The sequence below is a fragment of the Eucyclogobius newberryi genome, unplaced genomic scaffold, assembly GCF_026437365.1.
Source record: "Eucyclogobius newberryi isolate DKJ021-1_F unplaced genomic scaffold, fEucNew1.0.hap1 SCAF_20, whole genome shotgun sequence".
Taxonomy (NCBI): domain Eukaryota; kingdom Metazoa; phylum Chordata; class Actinopteri; order Gobiiformes; family Gobiidae; genus Eucyclogobius; species Eucyclogobius newberryi.
Genome location: NW_027315835.1, coordinates 3,483,471 through 3,505,114, shown reverse-complemented (window position 1 = coordinate 3,505,114; position 21,644 = coordinate 3,483,471). Strand labels below are relative to the sequence as shown.

The following is a 21,644-nucleotide window of genomic DNA, read 5'->3' as shown; positions in this document are numbered from 1 at the left end:
ATGCAGTGGCTGTGGTTGAAACGGCGGCTGTGTTTTTATTAAAAGTCAGTGTATTTTGATGGGGCACCACGTGTTTGGTCTGTGGAAAAGTCACAGTATCACAGATATAGTAACGGAGTAATAAGCCAGTTTAATGCATGAATAAATCACTTTCTGTGCATTATATTTAGTGCTAATACAAAGTGGGGCTCAGAATATGTGGCTCAGAGGGAAAGAATCTGCAAATACAAACTGCAGGCGGCAATGGAGCCTTATTTTGAAAGAATTTTACCTCTAAAAATAGAAGAATAAACACATGATTTACTCTCAGAACTCCTCCAAACTCATTTCTGCTGCGGTGTACACTATAATAATCAATACTAAGTCAATAATTAGTCAAGTAATACAAATCTTGGTTCGACTGAGACAACATCGATCAATTAATCAAATTAACGTTCATCTTGACAATAAAATACACTTCATTGAAACTCCTTAACAAAGTACGAACAAAGACTAATCATGAACATTTAGTTTATTAAGCCGTATTTTTAAAGAATTTGACCTCCAAAAACATCTCGGTGAAAGCGAATTTTTTAAAATATATTTGATTTAACGAAGCTGCTCTTGGACAGGTTCAAGTCACAATTATGATGAAATATGAATGAAAGACAAAATAAAGTCTGTAGAAGTCGACTCAATACTACACAGAGGCAAAAGCTTAACGGAAATAAAGAAAAAAGCAATTTATGCAGAAAAGTACTGGTAAAAAGCACATTTAGTTGTAAAAATAGAAGAATAAACATGTGATTTACTCTCAGAACTCCTCCAAACTCATTTCTGCTGCGGTGTACACTATAATGATCAATACTGAGTCAATAATTAGTCAACTCATACACATCATAGACAATATCGACCGATTAATCGACTTAACGTTCATCTTGATAATAAAATACACGTCATTAAAAGTCCTTAACAAAGCACGAACAAAGACTAATCATGAACATAGTTTATTAAGCCATATTTTTAAAGAATTTTACCTCCAAAAACACCTCTGTGAAAGTAAATTTGATTTTTTTTAAATATATTTGATCAGGAACAATTCCCCAAAACATCACGCTTTATTAAACAAAAATACGTCATGTGCCAGGTTTAACGACAGGTTGAAGTCACAATTACAATGAAATATGAACGAATGAACGACGAAAGACGGGCAAAAGCTCAAGGGAATTAAAGGAAAAAGCCAAAAGTACTGGTAAAAAGCACATTTAACTGTGAAAATTGAAGAATAAACACATGATTCACTCTAAAAACTCCAGCAAACTCACATTACGTCTGCTCCTTCTGCTGTGGTCTACAGTATATAATCGATACTAAGTCAATAATTAGTCAACTCATACACATCATAGACGATATCAACCGATTAATCGACTTAACGTTCATCTTGATGGTAAAATATACTTCATTAAAACTCCTGAACAAAACACGAACAAAGACTAATCATGAACAATTAGTTAATTAAGCGTCATTCAGGCTCAGTAACAACTTAACTTAGTGTTAGAGTATTAGTATTAGTATTAGTATTAATAAGTGTAGTTCTTATAAAGTGTTACCGTCTGACAAGTGCCAATAGGAAAAAAATGTACAAAAATGAAGTAATTCACCTTATTTTGTTAAATGTGTGTGTTTTTAAGGACCCCCCCACACAGGCGTAAGCTAAAGAACTATATTTGGTGTTCTCGACGTTTTCTGCTTCTTCAGTCGTTAAACACGTGTACATTGCGTTTAGGGAAATCTTGATCGTGACGGGAGAGGCTAATGATCCCCGGGTATAAACACGGCGGTGCGTGTGCAATTACTACATCCGATCTATCCAAAAAACTATTAAAAAGCTGTGGACAATGTTTTTGAACGACTTTAAATACCTTTTCTAATATGAACTCCTGCTGGACGAATGTGGGATTGCACTGTTTCTGAAGCGCTAATCACATTTTCATTCATTCCACAAAGGTCAAATAAAACTAAATGCAATAAGAAAATATAAATCTTGGAAATGATCCTCAAAGTTGAAATATGATTTTTTTTTTTTTCTAAACATGTAGGGCAACACAATACACAGTGAAATACTCAAAATGGCAGCTGCAACTGAGATATATATTTTAAGAACTTTTATTTTGAAGGGCAAGACAACTAAGTAGGAATGTCACGATTGTTAAGTTAATCGTGATTATTCAGGTCACAATATAATCAAAAGAACCCAAAAATTATGTTTGTGAAATTTTTTTAGAAGCAAATTTAAGTATTTTTTGTTCACTTTTTTATCTGGCTTTTTTGTCACTTTCTTTTGTTTTTCAGAGTTAAATTGTATAAAGCCGGTCACAAACTTGAAAAATGTACCGCATTTTTTAGTTTTGGCCGGGGTGCGACTTATACTTATATTTATACTTATATACTTATTCTCCGGAGCGACTTATATGTGATATTATTTATTATTTTCACACTTGCAACCACATTTCACACTCCAGTGCGACTTATATAATATATAAGTCGCATAATTTCTTCTCTATTATGCATTTTTTAGCTGGTGCGACTTATACTCCAGTGCGACTTATAGTCCAGAAAATACAGTATGTGTCAGACCACGAGAATGAAGGAAAATGAAAGATTTTACTGTTGTTTGGCCTCAAAATAACTGAATAATCGCAACGTCGTGATGTTTTTTTCTACAATCGTCACATTTGATATCAAGCCCACAATGCACCAGGGTTTGGACGTCACCTCGTGTACGGCTTTGAAAACAGCACCACTTTCCTCCCGAGTTCAAAGCCAAAGATTCAAGCCTAAAGCGGCCGCCACTCACTTCTTTTCTCTCTTTCAGATTCGTCAACATGACGATCGTCGCCACTTTCTGTTCCCAAATCATTCTCCAGAAATCCGCCACCGTGTCTTCTTTTGGACCTGCAAAACAAACAACAAACAAACAACAACAGGACGTTCAGGTCGGCGTCTTCGTAACATCAGAACAAGACAATTTCCAAACTTTATCAATGTTTTCCAGTGATTTTTTAACATTAGGCCTTATTTTATGACTTGGTTTACGGATCCGCCGCACTTAGATTATTGATTTCTACAATATAAATAAAATTAATTATTATCATTTTTTTTTTATTATAAAGTAACGCCGTCAATGCAAAATAGCGTTAAATGAAATATCAAAAGCGATATTAAGTCAAAATATTTTTTTCGTCAAACTCCTGCGTGAGTCTGGGACGGACCCTGCGCGTGGCCCCGGGAGAGCACGAGAAGAGGCGCAGCGCTAACTCCTTTATATCACAAATACACATTTTAAACCCGTTAACCACATTTTCTCCAGCGCGTGTTGCTGTTCTACCAATGCAAAACACACTAAATCTACTGTTACACGCTCCGCCCCCCCCCCCCCCCCCCCCCCCCCCCTCCTCCTCCTCCTCCCGTGGTGCATTTTGGGTAAACAAGGAAGAAAAAATCTTTGGAAATTGAAATTGTATTTATATTTCACCCGCCTGTTCAATATATTTCATTTAAAAATACGTAAACCAAGTAATAAAATAACTGCGGCCTTACCTTGTGCTCCGATGAACTTGTTCTTTTCCGTGAATCCCTGTCGGAAAATTCACAATAATCAAACACACAATACACAGAGTTTTTTGTGTTTTTTTGCAGTTTAAAGCGAGGGTTTATGTTTGAAAATCCGGCTCACGTCGATGTAGGAAGCGTTGATGTAGTCGGAGCAGGAAACTCCCTCCAGCTGAGTCAACACCACTCGAGAATGATCGTCTGGACGTGGAAAAGAACGGGTTAAATCAGGATTATATGGAAACGGGAGGTTAAAACGAGGCTTATATTAGCGCAGACGTGGCACAAAAACAGGATTATTTATGCGGCGTTTCGGTTCGGGCGTGGCGTGTTGGGGCGGGGTTTGGCGGAAATGGTACGTTTTGTGGACGTGGGACGGTTTGAACACCGGTGGAAATACTTAAGTCATTATATTGTTTGTATTGTGGTTTTAATGGATATTTTTGTGTATATTTGCAGTATCTGTAGTACTGCAGTATCTGTAGTACTGTAGTACTCACATGGGAGGATGTTGGGGTATCTGTTCTTGTCCTTGTTGTCCTCGCGGTTGGCCTCCTCGTACAGGCCCAGGACGTTTCCTCCCGGCAACGACTGAAGAAACAAAACAGGAAGTGAAAACTGTGAAAGTCGAGTTTCCTATAAAACATAATGAGGCTGTGGAAGTTTGACATTCAATATTTCCACATGATTGTGTATCGCTCGTTAATCCAAGTATATTTGTGTACAATATGACACAAAATATGATACGCTACAAAAAGAATAAACCTACTGTTACTTCTACTACAACTATTAATGCAAATACTGCAAATACTAACCAAACAGTACTAAAACAGTACATTTACTTTGAATATCTGTAAATATATGTCAAATGTGATATGAGATGTTTTTGATACTAAAAGATTTTTTTTTAAAGTACTAAAAATGTGAGAAAAACTATAATGTTACAACTGCTACAACTGCTACGATGAATACTACAAGTACTGCAACTAAACAACAACAACAAATCTTTTGATGAAGTTTTGACGCCAGGGCAGTGTCACCACAAGTGACTTTAGAGCAACTCTGCGACTTTTACACCAAAATAATACTATTTAATGATATTTATGAACTTATATATATATATATGATCAATAAATAATTTACTATATATATATATATATATATATATATATATATATATATATATATATATATATATAGTAAATTATTTATTGATCAGGATCAGATTTATTTCTTGTACTTATTTCATTATACTTTCTTGTCACTTGAACTCAAAACCTTGAGGCCGGATGTCACTTTGAGCAAGTACTTTCTACTTTTCAGTCCAAAAGTGTAGTGCAGTAGAAAGTACATATATCTGCTCTAAAATGTAGTGAAGTAAAAATATCAAAGAAAAATGGACACACTTGTCAGACTTTGGACAAAATGGGACGTGTTTCTTTTAGACTTCTCGAGGCCATGATTTTATTTTTTCAATTATTTTTTTCATTTTATTTGCTGTATGTCTGGTGCTTTTAGTTTGTCTCTGCTCTCGCTCTGGTCGTCTTTTTCTTTTTTTCTTTGTTTTTTAAAAGTCGTTTAATTAAAAAAAAAAAAAAAAATTATTAAAAAAATGTATAAAATGTACTCAAATAAAGAGTAAAGTGTACATTTGTTTACGTTTACTTTTACTTTGTTGTCACTTTCCACCACTCATATAATACTACTACTACTACTACTACTACTACTTTTGCAGTGTAGGATCTCTCCAGCGTCTGTGTTTTTCCTACAGCAGAAGTACTATAACACTAAACTATATGAAGTTGTGGTTGTACTTGTACATGGATGTGGCGTGTACTTTGGACTTCCTCTGCAGCAGAAGTACTATAACACTATACTATATAAAGTTGTGGTTGTACTTGTACATGGATGTGGCGTGTACTTTGGACTTCCTCTGATGCAGAAGTACTATAACACTATACTATATTATATAAAGTTGTGGTTGTACTTGTACATGGATGTGGCGTGTACTTTGGACTTCCTCTGCAGCAGAAGTACTATAACACTATACTATATTATATAAAGTTGTGGTTGTACTTGTACATGGATGTGGCGTGTACTTTGGACTTCCTCTGCAGCAGAAGTACTATAACACTATACTATATAAAGTTGTGGTTGTACTTGTACATGGATGTGGCGTGTACTTTGGACTTCCTCTGATGCAGAAGTACTATAACACTATACTATATTATATAAAGTTGTGGTTGTACTTGTACATGGATGTGGCGTGTACTTTGGACTTCCTCTGATGCAGAAGTACTATAACACTATACTATATTATATAAAGTTGTGGTTGTACTTGTACATGGATGTGGCGTGTACTTTGGACTTCCTCTGCAGCAGAAGTACTATAACACTATACTATATAAAGTTGTGGTTGTACTTGTACATGGATGTGGCGTGTACTTTGGACTTCCTCTGCAGCAGAAGTACTATAACACTATACTATATTATATAAAGTTGTGGTTGTACTTGTACATGGATGTGGCGTGTACTTTGGACTTCCTCTGCAGCAGAAGTACTATAACACTATACTATATTATATAAAGTTGTGGTTGTACTTGTACATGGATGTGGCGTGTACTTTGGACTTCCTCTGCAGCAGAAGTACTATAACACTATACTATATAAAGTTGTGGTTGTACTTGTACATGGATGTGGCGTGTACTTTGGACTTCCTCTGCAGCAGAAGTACTATAACACTATACTATATTATATAAAGTTGTGGTTGTACTTGTACATGGATGTGGCGTGTACTTTGGACTTCCTCTGCTGCAGAAGTACTATAACACTATACTATATTATATAAAGTTGTGGTTGTACTTGTACATGGATGTGGCGTGTACTTTGGACTTCCTCTGCTGCAGACTTCCTCCTCTCGCTCAGATCACGCTCCGCACTGACTCACTTCGCTCACATCCTCATTCATTCATTTAAATAAAGCCCTGGGTACTTTTGAGGGGCGTGGCCAGAGGTCACGTGCCGCCGGCGTCATGGTTACGGTTCAGATGAAGGCGCGGGAGTATAAATGGACTTTGAGTTACTTTACACACAGCGCTCTGCTTTGATGTAGTACTTTGACTGAAAATATTTGTAGTTTTATTCAAGTTTTAGATCTTTACTGCATCTTATGTCCACGTGTTCCTTTCATTCATTTATGTTCTACTATTCATTATTCTTAAAAAATATGTTTTTAATAATTTTTAATAAATTTGAATATATACTTTTGTAATATGATGAGCCCAATGCAATCATAATGGGTATTTCATAAAATGAATAAGCATTAAGAATGTCTTTATGTGGAATATGGACCATGATTGAATAAAACAAAGCATTTAGTCTTATAAATATCATCAGATTATTGTTAAATCCATAACTACTACTGAAACTTTATATTCTACAACCATAGTATTTTATTTTAGTCACATTCAGAATCATGTTAAGAATGTAAAAACTGTAATATGACTGGTTAATTATTATGTATTAGTACGGTAACACTTGAGCTGTAGAGGGTCAAATAAATAGGTCCTATTACTATTTACTAGTACTAAATACCTGTTTTATTGTGCCATATACTATACAGCTCATGCGTTTGTAAGTCAAGATAAGATAAAAGAAGCTTCATTTGAGCCACAATGAGGACACACAACAGAAGAATAGAGACATGCAGTAAAAATAATATAAATTACTTTTAAAATAGCACACTGTATAGCAAAAAGGTGGTTTACTGGGATTAAACTACTACTATTACTGATACTGTGATATGATGTGTGATACTGCGGTTCTGATCTTGCTGTATATATATATATATATATATATATATATATATATATTTATTTATCTTTTATTTTTTTTACACATATTTTACTTTGCATGCCCTCGTTTTAGCACAGTCGTTACTATTATTATTAATAATTGTTTTATGTCTGTCGATTCTCTTCACTGCAATGGCAATATTATTATTTAATTTATTAATAAATTATTTATTTTTTTATTTATTATTATTATTATTTTCTTTTTTTTTTCTTTTTTTATAATTTAATTTTTTTTTTTTTTTTATTTATTCATTTATTCGTCTATTCATTTATATTTATTTCATAACACATAAAATACATGATCAGTGACAGTTACACAAAGAATGAATGAAAAGGAGCAGAAAGACTTAACTCTGATATTTTAACTCTGATGTTTTAACTCTGATATTTTAACTCTGATGTTTTAACTCTGATATTTTAAAACATTTGCTCTAAAGTTCCACCTCTAACTACCATTGTGTCTTTGAGCCAAACACTCGTCATTAACAGACCGTAATAACGTCTCGTCTCTGTAAACGGCCGTATCTCGCACACGTTTAATAACACGGGGATCAGACAAATGACAGGGCGTGTCACATTGTACTTTGTGATTACACACTTGAAGTAAATAGTACTTCAGAGCCACCTGTTACTGCACTTACGTTGTACTCCTCCCTGTAGAGCTTTCCATCGTCGGCCGATCGCACGCGGTACTCGTCCTCCAGGTGGTCCAGGGCGAGCGGGAGGTAAGTTTTAGAGGCTGAGGGGGATCTGGGCAGGAGGACCACCGTCTGCTGCTCTGTGGTACAAAGTACATGGAGGTACTTCAAATACACGCTGGTACTTCAAATACTGATTGGGTTTGGTTGAAAGACGAGTCTGTGGCTGTGTTCACACGTCTAGGTTCAGACCTGGTTTAGTCCTGGTTTAGTCCTGGTTTAGTCCTGGTTTAGTCCTGGTTTAGTCCAGGTTTAGTCCTGTTTTAGTCCTGGTTTAGTCCGGGTTTAGTCCGGGTTTAGTCCTGGTTTAGTCCTGGTTTAGTCCGGGTTTAGTCCGGGTTTAGTCCGGGTTTAGTAGTGGTTTAGTCCTGATTTAGTCCTGGTTTAGTCCAGGTTTAGTCCTGTTTTAGTCCTGGTTTAGTCCGGGTTTAGTCCGGGTTTAGTCCTGGTTTAGTCCGGGTTTAGTCCTGGTTTAGTCCGGGTTTAGTCCTGGTTTAGTTCTGGTTTAGTCCTGGTTTAGTCCGGGTTTAGTTCTGGTTTAGACCTGGTTTAGTCCTGGTTTAGTCCTGTTTTAGTCCTGGTTTAGTCCGGGTTTAGTCCGGGTTTAGTCCGGGTTTAGTCCTGGTTTAGTCCTGGTTTAGTCCTGGTTTAGTCCGGGTTTAGTCCGGGTTTAGTCCTGGTTTAGTTCTGGTTTAGACCTGGTTTAGACCTGGTTTAGACCTGGTTTAGACCTGGTTTAGTCCTGGTTTAGTTCTGGTTTAGACCTGGTTTAGACCTGGTTTAGACCTGGTTTAGACCTGGTTTAGACCTGGTTTAGTCCTGGTTTAGTCTTGGTTTAGCCCTGGTTTAGTTACATATCTGTGGAAGTCTGAACACAGCCTTCAGTTCTGCAGATGAAAATGTTAGTCTGAATTTGAACATTTCAAATTTCAACACGTTCAACCATCTCCAGAGATCACCAGTGTTAATAAGACCAGACCCTGACGAGAGACCCCACACAGAGAGACCCCCAGAACCTGAAGAGAGACTCCCAGACCCTGATGAGAGAACCCACACAGAGAGACCCCCAGACTCTGAAGAGAGACCCCCAGACCCTGAAGAGAGACCCCCAGACCCTGAAGAGAGACTCCCAGACCCTGACGAGAGACTCGCAGAACCTGAAGAGAGACTCCCAGACCCTGATGAGAGAACCCACACAGATAGACCCCCAGACCCTGAAGAGAGAACCCACACAGAGAGACCCCCAGACCCTGAAGAGAGAACCCACACAGAGAGACCCCCAGACCCTGAAGAGAGACCCCCAGACCCTGAAGAGAGACCCCCAGACCCTGAAGAGAGACTCCCAGACCCTGAAGAGAGACCCTAAGACCCTGAAGAGAGACTCCCAGACCCTGACGAGAGACTCCCAGACCCTGAAGAGAGATTCCCAGAACCTGAAGAGAGACTCCCAGACCCTGATGAGAGAACCCACACAGAGAGACCCCCAGACCCTGAAGAGAGACCCCCAGACCCTGAAGAGAGACCCCCAGACCCTGAAGAGAGACTCCCAGACCCTGACGAGAGACTCCCAGACCCTGAAGAGAGACTCCCAGAACCTGAAGAGAGACTCCCAGACCCTGACGAGAGCCCCCCAGAACCTGAAGAGAGACTCCCAGACCCTGATGAGAGAACCCACACAGAGAGACCCCTAGACCCTGAAGAGAGAGCCCCACACAGAGAGACCCCCAGACCCTGAAGAGAGACCCCCAGACCCAGAAGAGAGACCCCTAGAAAGACCCCCAGACCCTGAAGAGAGACCCTCACACAGAGAGACCCCCAGACCCTGAAGAGAGCCCCCCAGACCCTGAAGAGAGACCCCCAAACTCTGAAGAGAGACTCCCAGACCCTGGAGAGAGACCCTAAGACCCTAAAGAGAGACCCTAAGACCCTGAAGAGAGACCCCCACACAGAGAGACCCCCAGACCCCCAGAGAGACCCCCAAACTCTGAAAAGAGACCCCCAGACCCTGGAGAGAGACCCCCACACAAACCAAACAAAACTTATATCATTATAATATTAAGGTCATCACAGCCCAGTCTTCAAGAAGCTCAGTTTCCATGTCTCAAGAACGATCAAACACAGGTTATGACTCTTATGACTCTTATGGCCGTTTTTATCCCTGTTATTATATTATCCCATTATTCAGATGCATTTTACATTGTTTAAAGGGCAGATTTTTACAACTTTATCATTTTGACTTCATTTGTTGTACATATAAATGATAGTTTTACACGAATTGAATAGTTTTTGTGGACAAAACACCGTCCACCGCGTCTCGGTTTATCAAAGGAGATATTTTATGACTTGACTTAAATATTAAAGGATTTACATTAAAGAGAAGACGTGCAGCGAGTTCAACTGTGAAGTGAGAGTTTAAGCTGCTTTTCGCCCATAGTTGTCTTTATGAATATTTGTGATCGCGCGATCTCCTGTGAAAGCCTGGTCTTGTCGGTGCCACGCCCCTTTTAGCCGACCAATCAATGCACAGATTGTGTCTTTAGTCGAGAATCAAGAGTCAAGGATTACTTCATTACTTCAAGGATTACTTCAAGGATTACTTCATTACTTTAGTTGTTTTAAATAGCTGTAACGGTTGTCAGTGGTTCAGTCTTTGTGGATTTAAAGCGCCCCCTACAGGTCGAACGACTCATTGAACTAAAGTGCAGTTAAGTTTTATATATTATATTTTTTTATTTATATATATATTTTTTATACATTTTGCTAAAAAATATTTAAAAAATCATCATAGAAAAGCTCATTGTTTAGGTTTAAAATGTCACTTCCTGTCTGTAATTGATGACATCACGCTAGGAAATTACCCAGCAAACACTGGGCTAAAACTCATCTAATGTCACATTTATTCGACAATTGAAAATACGTGAGAGCGACTTTATTTTGTTGAATTCATGTTTAGAGAGTCAAAAAAAGTTGTTTCTTTGTGTAAATTCTGCACAAACTTGACATAAACTGACTGGAATGAGTGTCCCTGGTGTGATGTCACTTCCTGTCCCTGGTGTGATGTCACTTCCTGTCCCTGGTGTGATGTCACTTCCTGTCATTTTCTACAGATTTTTCAACATTTTCTCCACAAATACCTGCTCGATCGGTGTAAAACTATCATTTATGAATACGACAGGTATAAATCCACCAAATAAAGTCAAAATTTGAAAATCGTAAAAACCTGTCACTTTAACATGATAAATCCATTGTTCCAAGTGTATTTTACATATATATTATTTTATAGCTAATGCTTCTCTTATTCTCGTTCTATCCTGAGCGATAGAACTACGATAATTAATTCCGACGCGGCAGAGAACTGACATAATGATCGTGCAGATTTTAAACATCTTTAGAGTGAAATCCAATGTTTAATCTTAAACTAAAAACACAATTTAGTCAATGAGAGGACTTTTCTTCAGGATAATCCAAAAACGCAACAATTCACCCCTTATGTCTGTGTTTGCTGATTGTATTGTGATCATTAATATGTATAATTACAAAAACAAGCAAAAATAAGTCTTAAACATATGATTTCCTTCTATTATTCGATTCGCTAAAACCGTCCTCCAAACGCCACGACAAATATCTCCATTGTCTCTGTCACATTCACATAATCCTGTTCACATTATCAACACGGCTCAGGTTCAGAAGACTGGGTTGTTTGTTTGTTTGTTTGTTTGTTTGTTAGTCCACCACGCTGTCCACCATTTGAAGGACACATTGTTAGTACGTCCAGTGGCGCCACCGCGTTCATACCAGACCTGGGGGTAAAGTGGTGTAAAGGGACTCGGTACTGTATCCCAAACCCCCTAAAACAGAGGACAGCACAGCAGGGATTATAACAGGCAAATAGAAACAAAAAACAGGCTTCAATTAAAAAAGAAATGGGACTTCATGAATAGTTCATTTACACAGTGATTTTTATAATTTTCTTTTTTGTGACTTACAGCATCTTTAAAACCTTAATAATACAAAATAATAATACAAATAATTATATAAATAACACCAGACATTACCTTAAGACTTAAGGCAATGTCTGGTGTTCTTTATATTATTATTATATTTTTTTTTTAATTTAATTAATTTTTACTGGTATTATCATCATTTATGTATTTTTTATATATATTTTTTTAATTATTACCAATATTATCATTATTGTCATTATTATTGTCATCATTATTATTATTTAAGCGTAAATTAATAGTATATATCATTTTTTAAAAAGTGGTTTCAACTTATGCAATTTGTAATATTAATTCATATTTTTTGTAATGCGCAAATAGTTAGATTTTTTACTCATAATGTTAAAGAATCAGGCAATTATTATTCAATTTCAAATAAAAAGCATATAAAGTGGGCCATATTCAGCACATGTCACAAAATGTCAACAAACATCTTAAAATATCACACATTTCTCAATAAATCACACATATTTTGCGTCACCAAAACGTGTAGTTTTTTCAGCTCTAACTTTACAAACCGATAAAAAACACCTGTACATTTAATTCCTCCGACAAACGACGGAGAGACGACTGAACAGATCGAAACTAAAACTGAAAACTGCTGCAGAAACACGAGCTGAACCTGTTCTAAACACGGCCACGGGCGATAAAACCTTCTTCAAACACCACAGGAAGTCTGCGAGAACCACCAGAACACGCACGTTTACATCGCCTCCTCCTCAGTCTCACGCTTTGACATCTTTACATCTATAACCTCTTCATTCTCCACTTTAAACTAGTCAAACCAGTTTAAAAACGCGTCAAATCCAAAGTTACCTTGTTCTTCCAAGATGCCATTCGGAACCTTTTTGTCAACTGCAGTGACGACCGCTTTCCTCTGGTTTTTTAACCTACGGAACCAGAAAACGCACGTTATTAAATGCACAATCGTGTCACTTTAACGATACATAATGAGGATGCGAGGAAACGGTTTCAAAGTTCAAATCCGCACCATCTGAAACTGGAAAACGTGCTCCTTTTCATTAGCTACGAACTCCCAGAACGACATATAAATCCAAGTGTGTGTGCGGCTCGCTCTGTGGCTCGCTCCGTGGCTCGCTCCGTGGCTCGCTCTGTGCGCTCGCTGCATGTAGAGACGCATGAGAGCAGGGTGTCAGCCCGCAGCCGCTTCCTGGACAGACTCCGCCCACCGTGACTGAAGGAGGAAGCACCCGTCACCCCGGGGCCACTCCCACGTCAGGCCCGGCTCACGGTCCAAAGGGAGAGAGAGGCACAATGCGGAGGAGGGAGGAGTTTAGGGGGCGTGTCGTAAAGTGGGAGTCGGGATTCGGCACCTGTGTCTCTGCCTTTAAAGCCGCACCGCGTCACTTTGAGGAGTCACCGCGGCGACGGAATCTCCCGCCGGCGATGAGTCGAGTGACGGGGAAAGTGTTCAAAGTCAAAATGCTTTCTGTTCTTCCGTTGTGGGTTCGAGAGTTCAGCCGTCGACGTCTGCCTAATGTCTTTCCCCTCTCTCCACCCCTTTCATCCAGCAACTGTACTGTATATCCTGTACAATAAAGTATTTGAGACGAAATAAATAAGTAAGTATTTTGACACGGAATACTTAATGTCTTGTTAAAATGTACTTTTTAAACCTGTTACAACCGTCACATGGTCCAATGAGTTTTTCTGATTACTTTCACCTTGAGTTATATTATATTATAGTGTCAAAACATAAGGTTTAAATATCTTTATGCTTGTTATGCACGTCACACCAAACGAGAGCTGTGTTTTTCTCAGTGCTGCAGAGAGACTTAGTTTGTACAGTTTGTTTTATTGCTTGCAAAGTTACTTATTGTGAAAATATATAGCTCTTTGGTGAAGGGCTCTATAAAACAAGATAATGCTGCCGTCATGTAGCTGCAGGTGTTAGCGTTAGCATACTTACACTGTGAATAATCTGTTATTATTTTAAACTGCATTTCAAGATGAAATGTCTCTTCTTGGTCTTGGATTTGATCAAATATTTCCCAAAAAATAGCGACTTATACTCCAGTGCGACTTATATATGTTTTTTTCTTCTATATTATGATTTTTTTGGCTGGTGCGACTTATACTCCAGTGCGACTTATATATGTTTTTTTCTTCTCTATTATGCATTTTTTGGCTGGTGCGACTTATACTCCAGAAAACACGGTGCATTCTGATGTGATTGGCGTTTACCTGAGGCAGTACCAGGCGAGCAGCGCGACGACGAGCAGCAGCAGCGACAGCACCAGGACCGTGGGGAGGATGTGGGGGCTCGGGGAGGCGGCCTGTCCTGAGGAAGAGAACCGCACGCCGAAAGGTCAGAGGGCGAAACAGAAGCAGGAAGAGCGAGCGCGACGGCAGGAGCGACGAGGGCAAAGACCGGAGAGGACGGAGAGGAAGACGAAGACGGATTCCCCCAGACAATGTTCGGTTTATTGCACGGCCACGACACTTTTCCTGCTGATTTGTCGTCATTTTAGCAGTAATTTAACAGTTTAGCAGTAATAATACACATAAATATACTTCAGAAGCGGCAAAAACCTTTGAGACTTTTTAGAGACGGAGGAAGTTTTAAGAATCGGAGCCGGACGCAATCATTTACGTTGCAAATCGTTCCGTTTCGTGCGGTTTTCGCTCGGCCGCAGCATTTTTCACACGAGCTGCCGCGGCGCTTTTGTCATTTCAGCAGTGCTTAACGACATAAACGTCGTTAGGAGCGGGGAAAGCAGAACGGCAAAAAAAAAAAACAGGGAGACGATTTTAGGACAAAGGAGAGTCTGAGTGCCGGATTTCTCACGATTTTCTTGCGAGAAACGTTCTTTTTCGAGCCGTTTTTTTGCAAGATCGCAGCATTTTTTTTCATGTGTTGCTGCAAATACATTCACGAGGGACAATTATTTGTTACGTATATGTAAATTTAGATAATGCAGTATAAATAGGAGTATGTGGGTCATTTCACAATATGAAAAAGCAGAATTAGCCTATGACTAATAATATGAGTCATTTTAAAGGAAAATGATCTCTTCTCGCTTATGAAATACCGTATTTTCATAGTTTTGGCCGAGGTGCGACTTATACTTATATTTATACTTATATACTTATACTCCAGTGCGACTTATATATGTTTTTTCTTCTCTATTATGCATTTTTTGGCTGGTGCGACTTATACTCCAGTGCGACTTATATATGTTTTTTTCATCTCAATTATGTATTTTTTGGCTGGTGCGACTTATACTCCAGTGCGACTTATATATGTTTTTTTTTCTCTATTATGCATTTTTTGGCACTGTACTTTTTTCCCCATTTCATATAAAAGTGCTTCTATACCAAGTAGAGTAAATCAGTACTTGTAAGAGAAATGTACTACATGAGCTAGAGTTCATATCCACACGTATCCTCCAGAGTCAAACTGATTAAAGGGGAACATTTGTGCACATTTGCTGCTGTTTCACACACGTTTGGACCAAAACGCTGTCAATGACGCGAAGAAATGACATAAACTATGGCACATTATTTCAAAACCGCCGGTTCATTATCTTTATTCTGGATGAACGAGGGGCAAACGAGCCGGTGCAAATATGTTTAGCATTAGCTCGACAGCGCCGTTTATTCTCGTGTAAGACGCAAAGTTAGCCGTTAGCCATTAGCCATTAGCCAGCCATTAGCCATTAGCATATACGACTTAGCTTCTGGGTCAAGGAGGTCATGAGATCCCAGAAGTCTCCTTTACCCGATGCGTTATTCTAAGGCTGCGTCTGAATGTCTGTCCCAGTCCCTCGCCCCTCCTTCACTACACGGTCCTGCACTACTTAGCAGACTCTACGCAGCACGCAAAAAGTCTGCAAAAAAACAGATTTCTGTCATAAATATTGGTGAAATCTGCCCGCCACGCTCATATTTATGACTCACGACGTTCGGACAGCGCTAAAGACGCCGTGAAAAGCCTGAATTGCGTCCTACGTAGGAACTGGAGTGGACATTTGGACGTAGCATTAGCATTTGTTTAGTATAATTAGCGGTACTTCGTGTATCTTGAGGATATCACCGAGCCAGCAGAGGGCGCTGTGGCACATTCAGACGCATTGAAAAGAGATGAAAATGAGTTTTTTTAATGAGATTTATGAGTTGAGTTTGAGTCAGAGGTTCAAATGCCGGTTTTAAGGTTCAGATTTCTGTTTATAGACGATATTTTGGAGACGTTTGATCATTGGAACGATTACGTCGAGGTGAATCGTTCATCGACGTGAAACCGCTTTGACACGGACAGAACGAGACGCGTGGGGAAAAAACATCACCATCAAACGATTATTCACGATTATTGAGACTGTGACGAAACAACAGAGAAATCTTTCATTTTCTTTCATTCCCAAAAGTCCGACATTTACCAAACTGAACTCTCTAAAAGGCAAAATGAAGATAAATGTGGCAAAAACAGACCGTTCATGACATTTACGTCTATTTTTTGGGCTTTATTTTGCTTCTTTATTTTGCTTCTAAAATTGTCCAAATTCAAATGTTTTGCTTCGTACGATTATATTGTGACCTGAATAACAACTTCAAATATGTTTTTATCATGAGATTATCATTATTTGTTTGGGTTTGGCACCATAAACACTTTAAACTCAAATCCTTTCAACTGCAACTTTCTGAAGCGATTGTGGAAAAAGTCATGTTTTATTTTATGTCGATAATTCCACAGAGATATTACAACAACAAAAAACAGGACAACAAATGTATAATCAGACAGTTAAAGTGAACGGGATGGATTTGGAACAATACTTCGTCATGTGGGCTTCATTTTGCTTCTAAATTTGTCCAAATTCTCATTTTTTGACCTGAATAACCGAATAATCTTGACATCCCAACTTCAAATATGTTTTTATCATGAGATTATCATTATTTATTTGGGATTGGCCCCATAAACATGTCACATTAAACTCAAATCCTTTCAACTGCAACTTTCTGTTGTGAATGTAATCATGTTTTATTGTGTTTTAAGAGCAGGAATGACAGAGATATTAAATAATCAGACGGGATGTATTTGGAGGAATCGGCGGTCATGTGCAGGAGTGATGACCGCGGAGGACAAAGGGCGGAGTGTGGTCCCGGGACCTCACCTTGTGTATTGTTCCCGTGGCTGGAGTGATTGGATGTTGTCGCGGCCGCCACGAAAAACAGGAGCATTGTGACTGCGGAAAACAAGAGGAGGAAAACAGGAAATTAGATTTAGGGCCAGACATGTCGAGCAGCAGAAGGAATGAGACACATGAGAGACATGAGACACATGAGAGACATGAGACACATGAGAGACATGAGACACATGAGAGACATGAGACACATGAGAGACATGAGACACATGGAGGACATGGAGGACACCAGACATGTCGAGCAGCAGAAGGAATGAGACACATGAGAGACATGAGACACATGAGAGACATGAGACACATGAGAGACATGAGACACATGGAGGACATGGAGGACACCAGACATGTCGAGCAGCAGAAGGAATGAGACACATGAGAGACATGAGACACATGAGAGACATGAGACACATGAGAGACATGAGACACATGGAGGACATGGAGGACACCAGACATGTCGAGCAGCAGAAGGAATGAGAGACATGAGACACATGAGAGACATGAGACACATGAGAGACATGAGACACATGGAGGACATGGGAGACATGGAGACACATGAGACACATGGGAGACATGAGAGACATGGAGGACATGAGACACATGAGAGACATGAGACACATGAGAGACATGAGACACATGGAGGACATGGGAGACATGGAGACACATGAGACACATGGAGGACATGGGAGACATGGAGACACATGAGACACATGGGAGACATGAGAGACATGGAGGACATGAGACACATGAGAGACATGAGACACATGAGAGACATGAGACACATGAGAGACATGAGACACATGGAGGACATGGGAGACATGGAGACACATGAGACACATGGGAGACATGAGACACATGAGAGACATGGAGGACATGAGACACATGAGAGACATGAGACACATGAGAGACATGAGACACATGAGAGACATGAGACACATGGAGGACATGGAGGACACCAGACATGTCGAGCAGCAGAAGGAATGAGAGACATGAGACACATGAGAGACATGAGACACATGAGAGACATGAGACACATGGAGGACATGGGAGACATGGAGACACATGAGACACATGGGAGACATGAGAGACATGGAGGACATGAGACACATGAGAGACATGAGACACATGAGAGACATGAGACACATGGAGGACATGGGAGACATGGAGACACATGAGACACATGGGAGACATGAGAGACATGGAGACACATGAGACACATGGGAGACATGAGAGACATGGAGGACATGAGACACATGAGAGACATGAGACACATGAGAGACATGAGACACATGGAGGACATGGGAGACATGGAGACACATGAGACACATGGAGGACATGGGAGACATGGAGACACATGAGACACATGGGAGACATGAGAGACATGGAGGACATGAGACACATGAGAGACATGAGACACATGAGAGACATGAGACACATGAGAGACATGAGACACATGGAGGACATGGGAGACATGGAGACACATGAGACACATGGGAGACATGAGACACATGAGAGACATGGAGGACATGAGACACATGAGAGACATGAGACACATGAGAGACATGAGACACATGAGAGACATGAGACACATGGAGGACATGGAGGACACCAGACATGTCGAGCAGCAGAAGGAATGAGAGACATGAGACACATGAGAGACATGAGACACATGAGAGACATGAGACACATGGAGGACATGGGAGACATGGAGACACATGAGACACATGGGAGACATGAGAGACATGGAGGACATGAGACACATGAGAGACATGAGACACATGAGAGACATGAGACACATGGAGGACATGGGAGACATGGAGACACATGAGACACATGGAGGACATGGGAGACATGGAGACACATGAGACACATGGGAGACATGAGAGACATGGAGGACATGAGACACATGAGAGACATGAGACACATGAGAGACATGAGACACATGGAGGACATGGGAGACATGGAGACACATGAGACACATGGGAGACATGAGACACATGAGAGACATGGAGGACATGAGACACATGAGAGACATGAGACACATGAGAGACATGAGACACATGAAGGACATGGAGGACATGAGACACATGAGAGACATGGGAGACATAGAGACACATGGGAGACATGAGACACATGTGAGACATGGAGGACATGAGACACATGAGAGACACGGGAGACACATGGGAGACATGAGACACATGGGAGACATGGAGGACACATGGGAGACATGAGACACATGGAGGACATGAGACACATGAGAGACACGGGAGACACATGGGAGACATGGAGGACACATGGGAGACATGAGACACATGGAGGACATGAGACACATGAGAGACACGGGAGACACATGGGAGACATGAGTAACATGGAGGACATGAGACACATGAGAGACATGGGAGACATGGAGGACATGGGAGACACGGTGTCAGGGGTTAGGGCAGGGTCAATGAGGTCTGAGGCAGGAGAAAAGGCCTAAAACAGGCCTAAACCGAGACTTAACCGAGACTAAACCAGGACTAAACCAGGACTAAACCAGGACTAAACCAGGACTAAACCAGGACTAAACCAGGACTAATCCAGGACTAAACCAGGACTAATCCAGGACTAAACCAGGACTAAACCAGGATTACACCGAAAACAGGAGAAAATTGTATTAAATAATAACAAAATCCAGAGTATGTTTTGATTGTTATGTCTTGTTTTCCAGGTGAAATAAAGGTCGATAAATAAGACTGAGCTGGAGTTTGAGAACCTGTGATCGAAAGTCTTTTCTCCTTCATGACGCGCGCCTGGAGGAATGTGCCGCGGCGCAAAGTTCATTCAAAACAATGGGACAAATGGCTCATATCCTGGTCAATCATTGGCCCCGGGACGAGGCGCAGTGCCCCGGGCCGCCACAGGGAGGCGCTACAGAACCACGCTCAGCTTCAGTCCATTCAGAAAAACATGTTACAACAAGCACAGGTCTGTTTCCATGTCAGCAGCAGAAGACAAATATACGACAATAAAAGAGTGTAATCAAGGGAAATGTATATATGATATTTACATTAAACTAGTGTTGAAATCAGACTCATTTGAACAATTAATACTGAAAATAATCATAAATACGACAGAATTTGACCTTTACAGAACTAGTGTGAGACCAAATGGTAATATTCAATAAAATACTAATATTTTGTGTTGGAAATGACATTGAAATGGTGTTTTTTAATATATATATTTTAAACTTGATTGATCGACATGGGAAATGACTTGGACACATTGTAGTACTGTATATTATTGTGGTAATACTGACGTGATCATGTGCAATAATGTCATATTCATGTGCAATAATGTCATATTCATGTGCATTTAACTGATGTAAATAAGAGTGTTTACTTTACCACTATTATTATTATTATTTCGTCTTATGTTATCTTATTTTTATTTTATCTTTTTATTTTTTCTATAGGAGTTTTGTTTATAAGGTTTTTTTTTTTAAAACTTCCTATAAGTTATCTGTTCTTTTCTTCTGTATCTACATGAGTTGCAACACGGAATTTCTCCATGTGTGGACAAATAAAGGCATATCTTATCTTATCTTATTCAGTACTTTTATTTTGGCGGTAACACAGGAAGCGCTTGTTGCAGTTTTACCACAGAGTTCATATCAGCATCTGACAAAGACTAATATTAGGTTTTCCTCTTTGTTTTTTTTACGAAAGAAAGCACTTAATCTGGTTGATAGCGTCGTCAAGGCGACGGCACGGACTGTATCGTGTGCATGTACATGTACTTTTGTTTTTAAAGGGACACGGTGTCACTTTCCTGTCTCCAAATGTCCCACGTGTCCATTTTGAGTTCGATTACAGTTGTTTGCGTTGCTAAAATTGCAACAAAAAGAAAGGCTTGCCGTTCCACAGATCTGACCTGTAACGCGTGGCACTGCTCGTCTCCATGGATATTTATGTCATTCTAATGCCACACTGTGAAACATTCTCTGAGCAAAGCCATTACATCTCCATCAGTGCTGCAACGAGTCATTATAGTCGTATTTGGATCATCGTTACTTATGATTGTATTAATACACTTGAAATGTGTACATACTGTATATATATTGTATTTTATTGCATTTTTGACATTGTGTGCATTGTCCCCGATAAATACCAAATAAACTAAACTAGAATATGCTCTAAAACACATAAGAAATCACCTTTTATAACAAAAACAATAGAATTATGAAATTAAAATGTAAAAATGTCTAATAAACAAGTTCAGGTTTTATAATAATACACTTCATTGGTAAAAATAATAAGTAAATCTCTATTTAGAAGAGTTATAGAGACAGTCACCATGTTTCAACCT

General features: G+C 39.5%; 1 protein-coding gene across 4 annotated transcripts in view; it reads right to left on the bottom strand.

The window, feature by feature from the left end:
- ptprea (protein tyrosine phosphatase receptor type Ea) overlaps window positions 1-21,644 on the bottom strand; it is an 81,163-nt gene that overhangs the window by 30,231 nt on the left and 29,288 nt on the right. For 2 of the 4 annotated variants that reach the window (XM_072456068.1, XM_072456067.1), the window contains exons 2-9: window positions 17,274-17,345; window positions 14,350-14,446; window positions 12,961-13,034; window positions 8,087-8,223; window positions 4,092-4,182; window positions 3,716-3,792; window positions 3,580-3,616; window positions 2,837-2,934 (exon numbers count right to left, since the gene is read on the bottom strand). In XM_072456068.1, coding sequence (XP_072312169.1) covers window positions 2,837-2,934; window positions 3,580-3,616; window positions 3,716-3,792; window positions 4,092-4,182; window positions 8,087-8,223; window positions 12,961-13,034; window positions 14,350-14,446; window positions 17,274-17,340 — 678 coding nt within the window. In that variant the 5' untranslated portion in view covers window positions 17,341-17,345. Of the gene's footprint in view, window positions 1-2,836; window positions 2,935-3,579; window positions 3,617-3,715; window positions 3,793-4,091; window positions 4,183-8,086; window positions 8,224-11,943; window positions 11,992-12,960; window positions 13,035-13,135; window positions 13,214-14,349; window positions 14,447-17,273; window positions 17,346-21,644 lie in introns of those variants that run through there. The other 2 variants (XM_072456070.1, XM_072456069.1) reach the window with 2 other exon arrangements.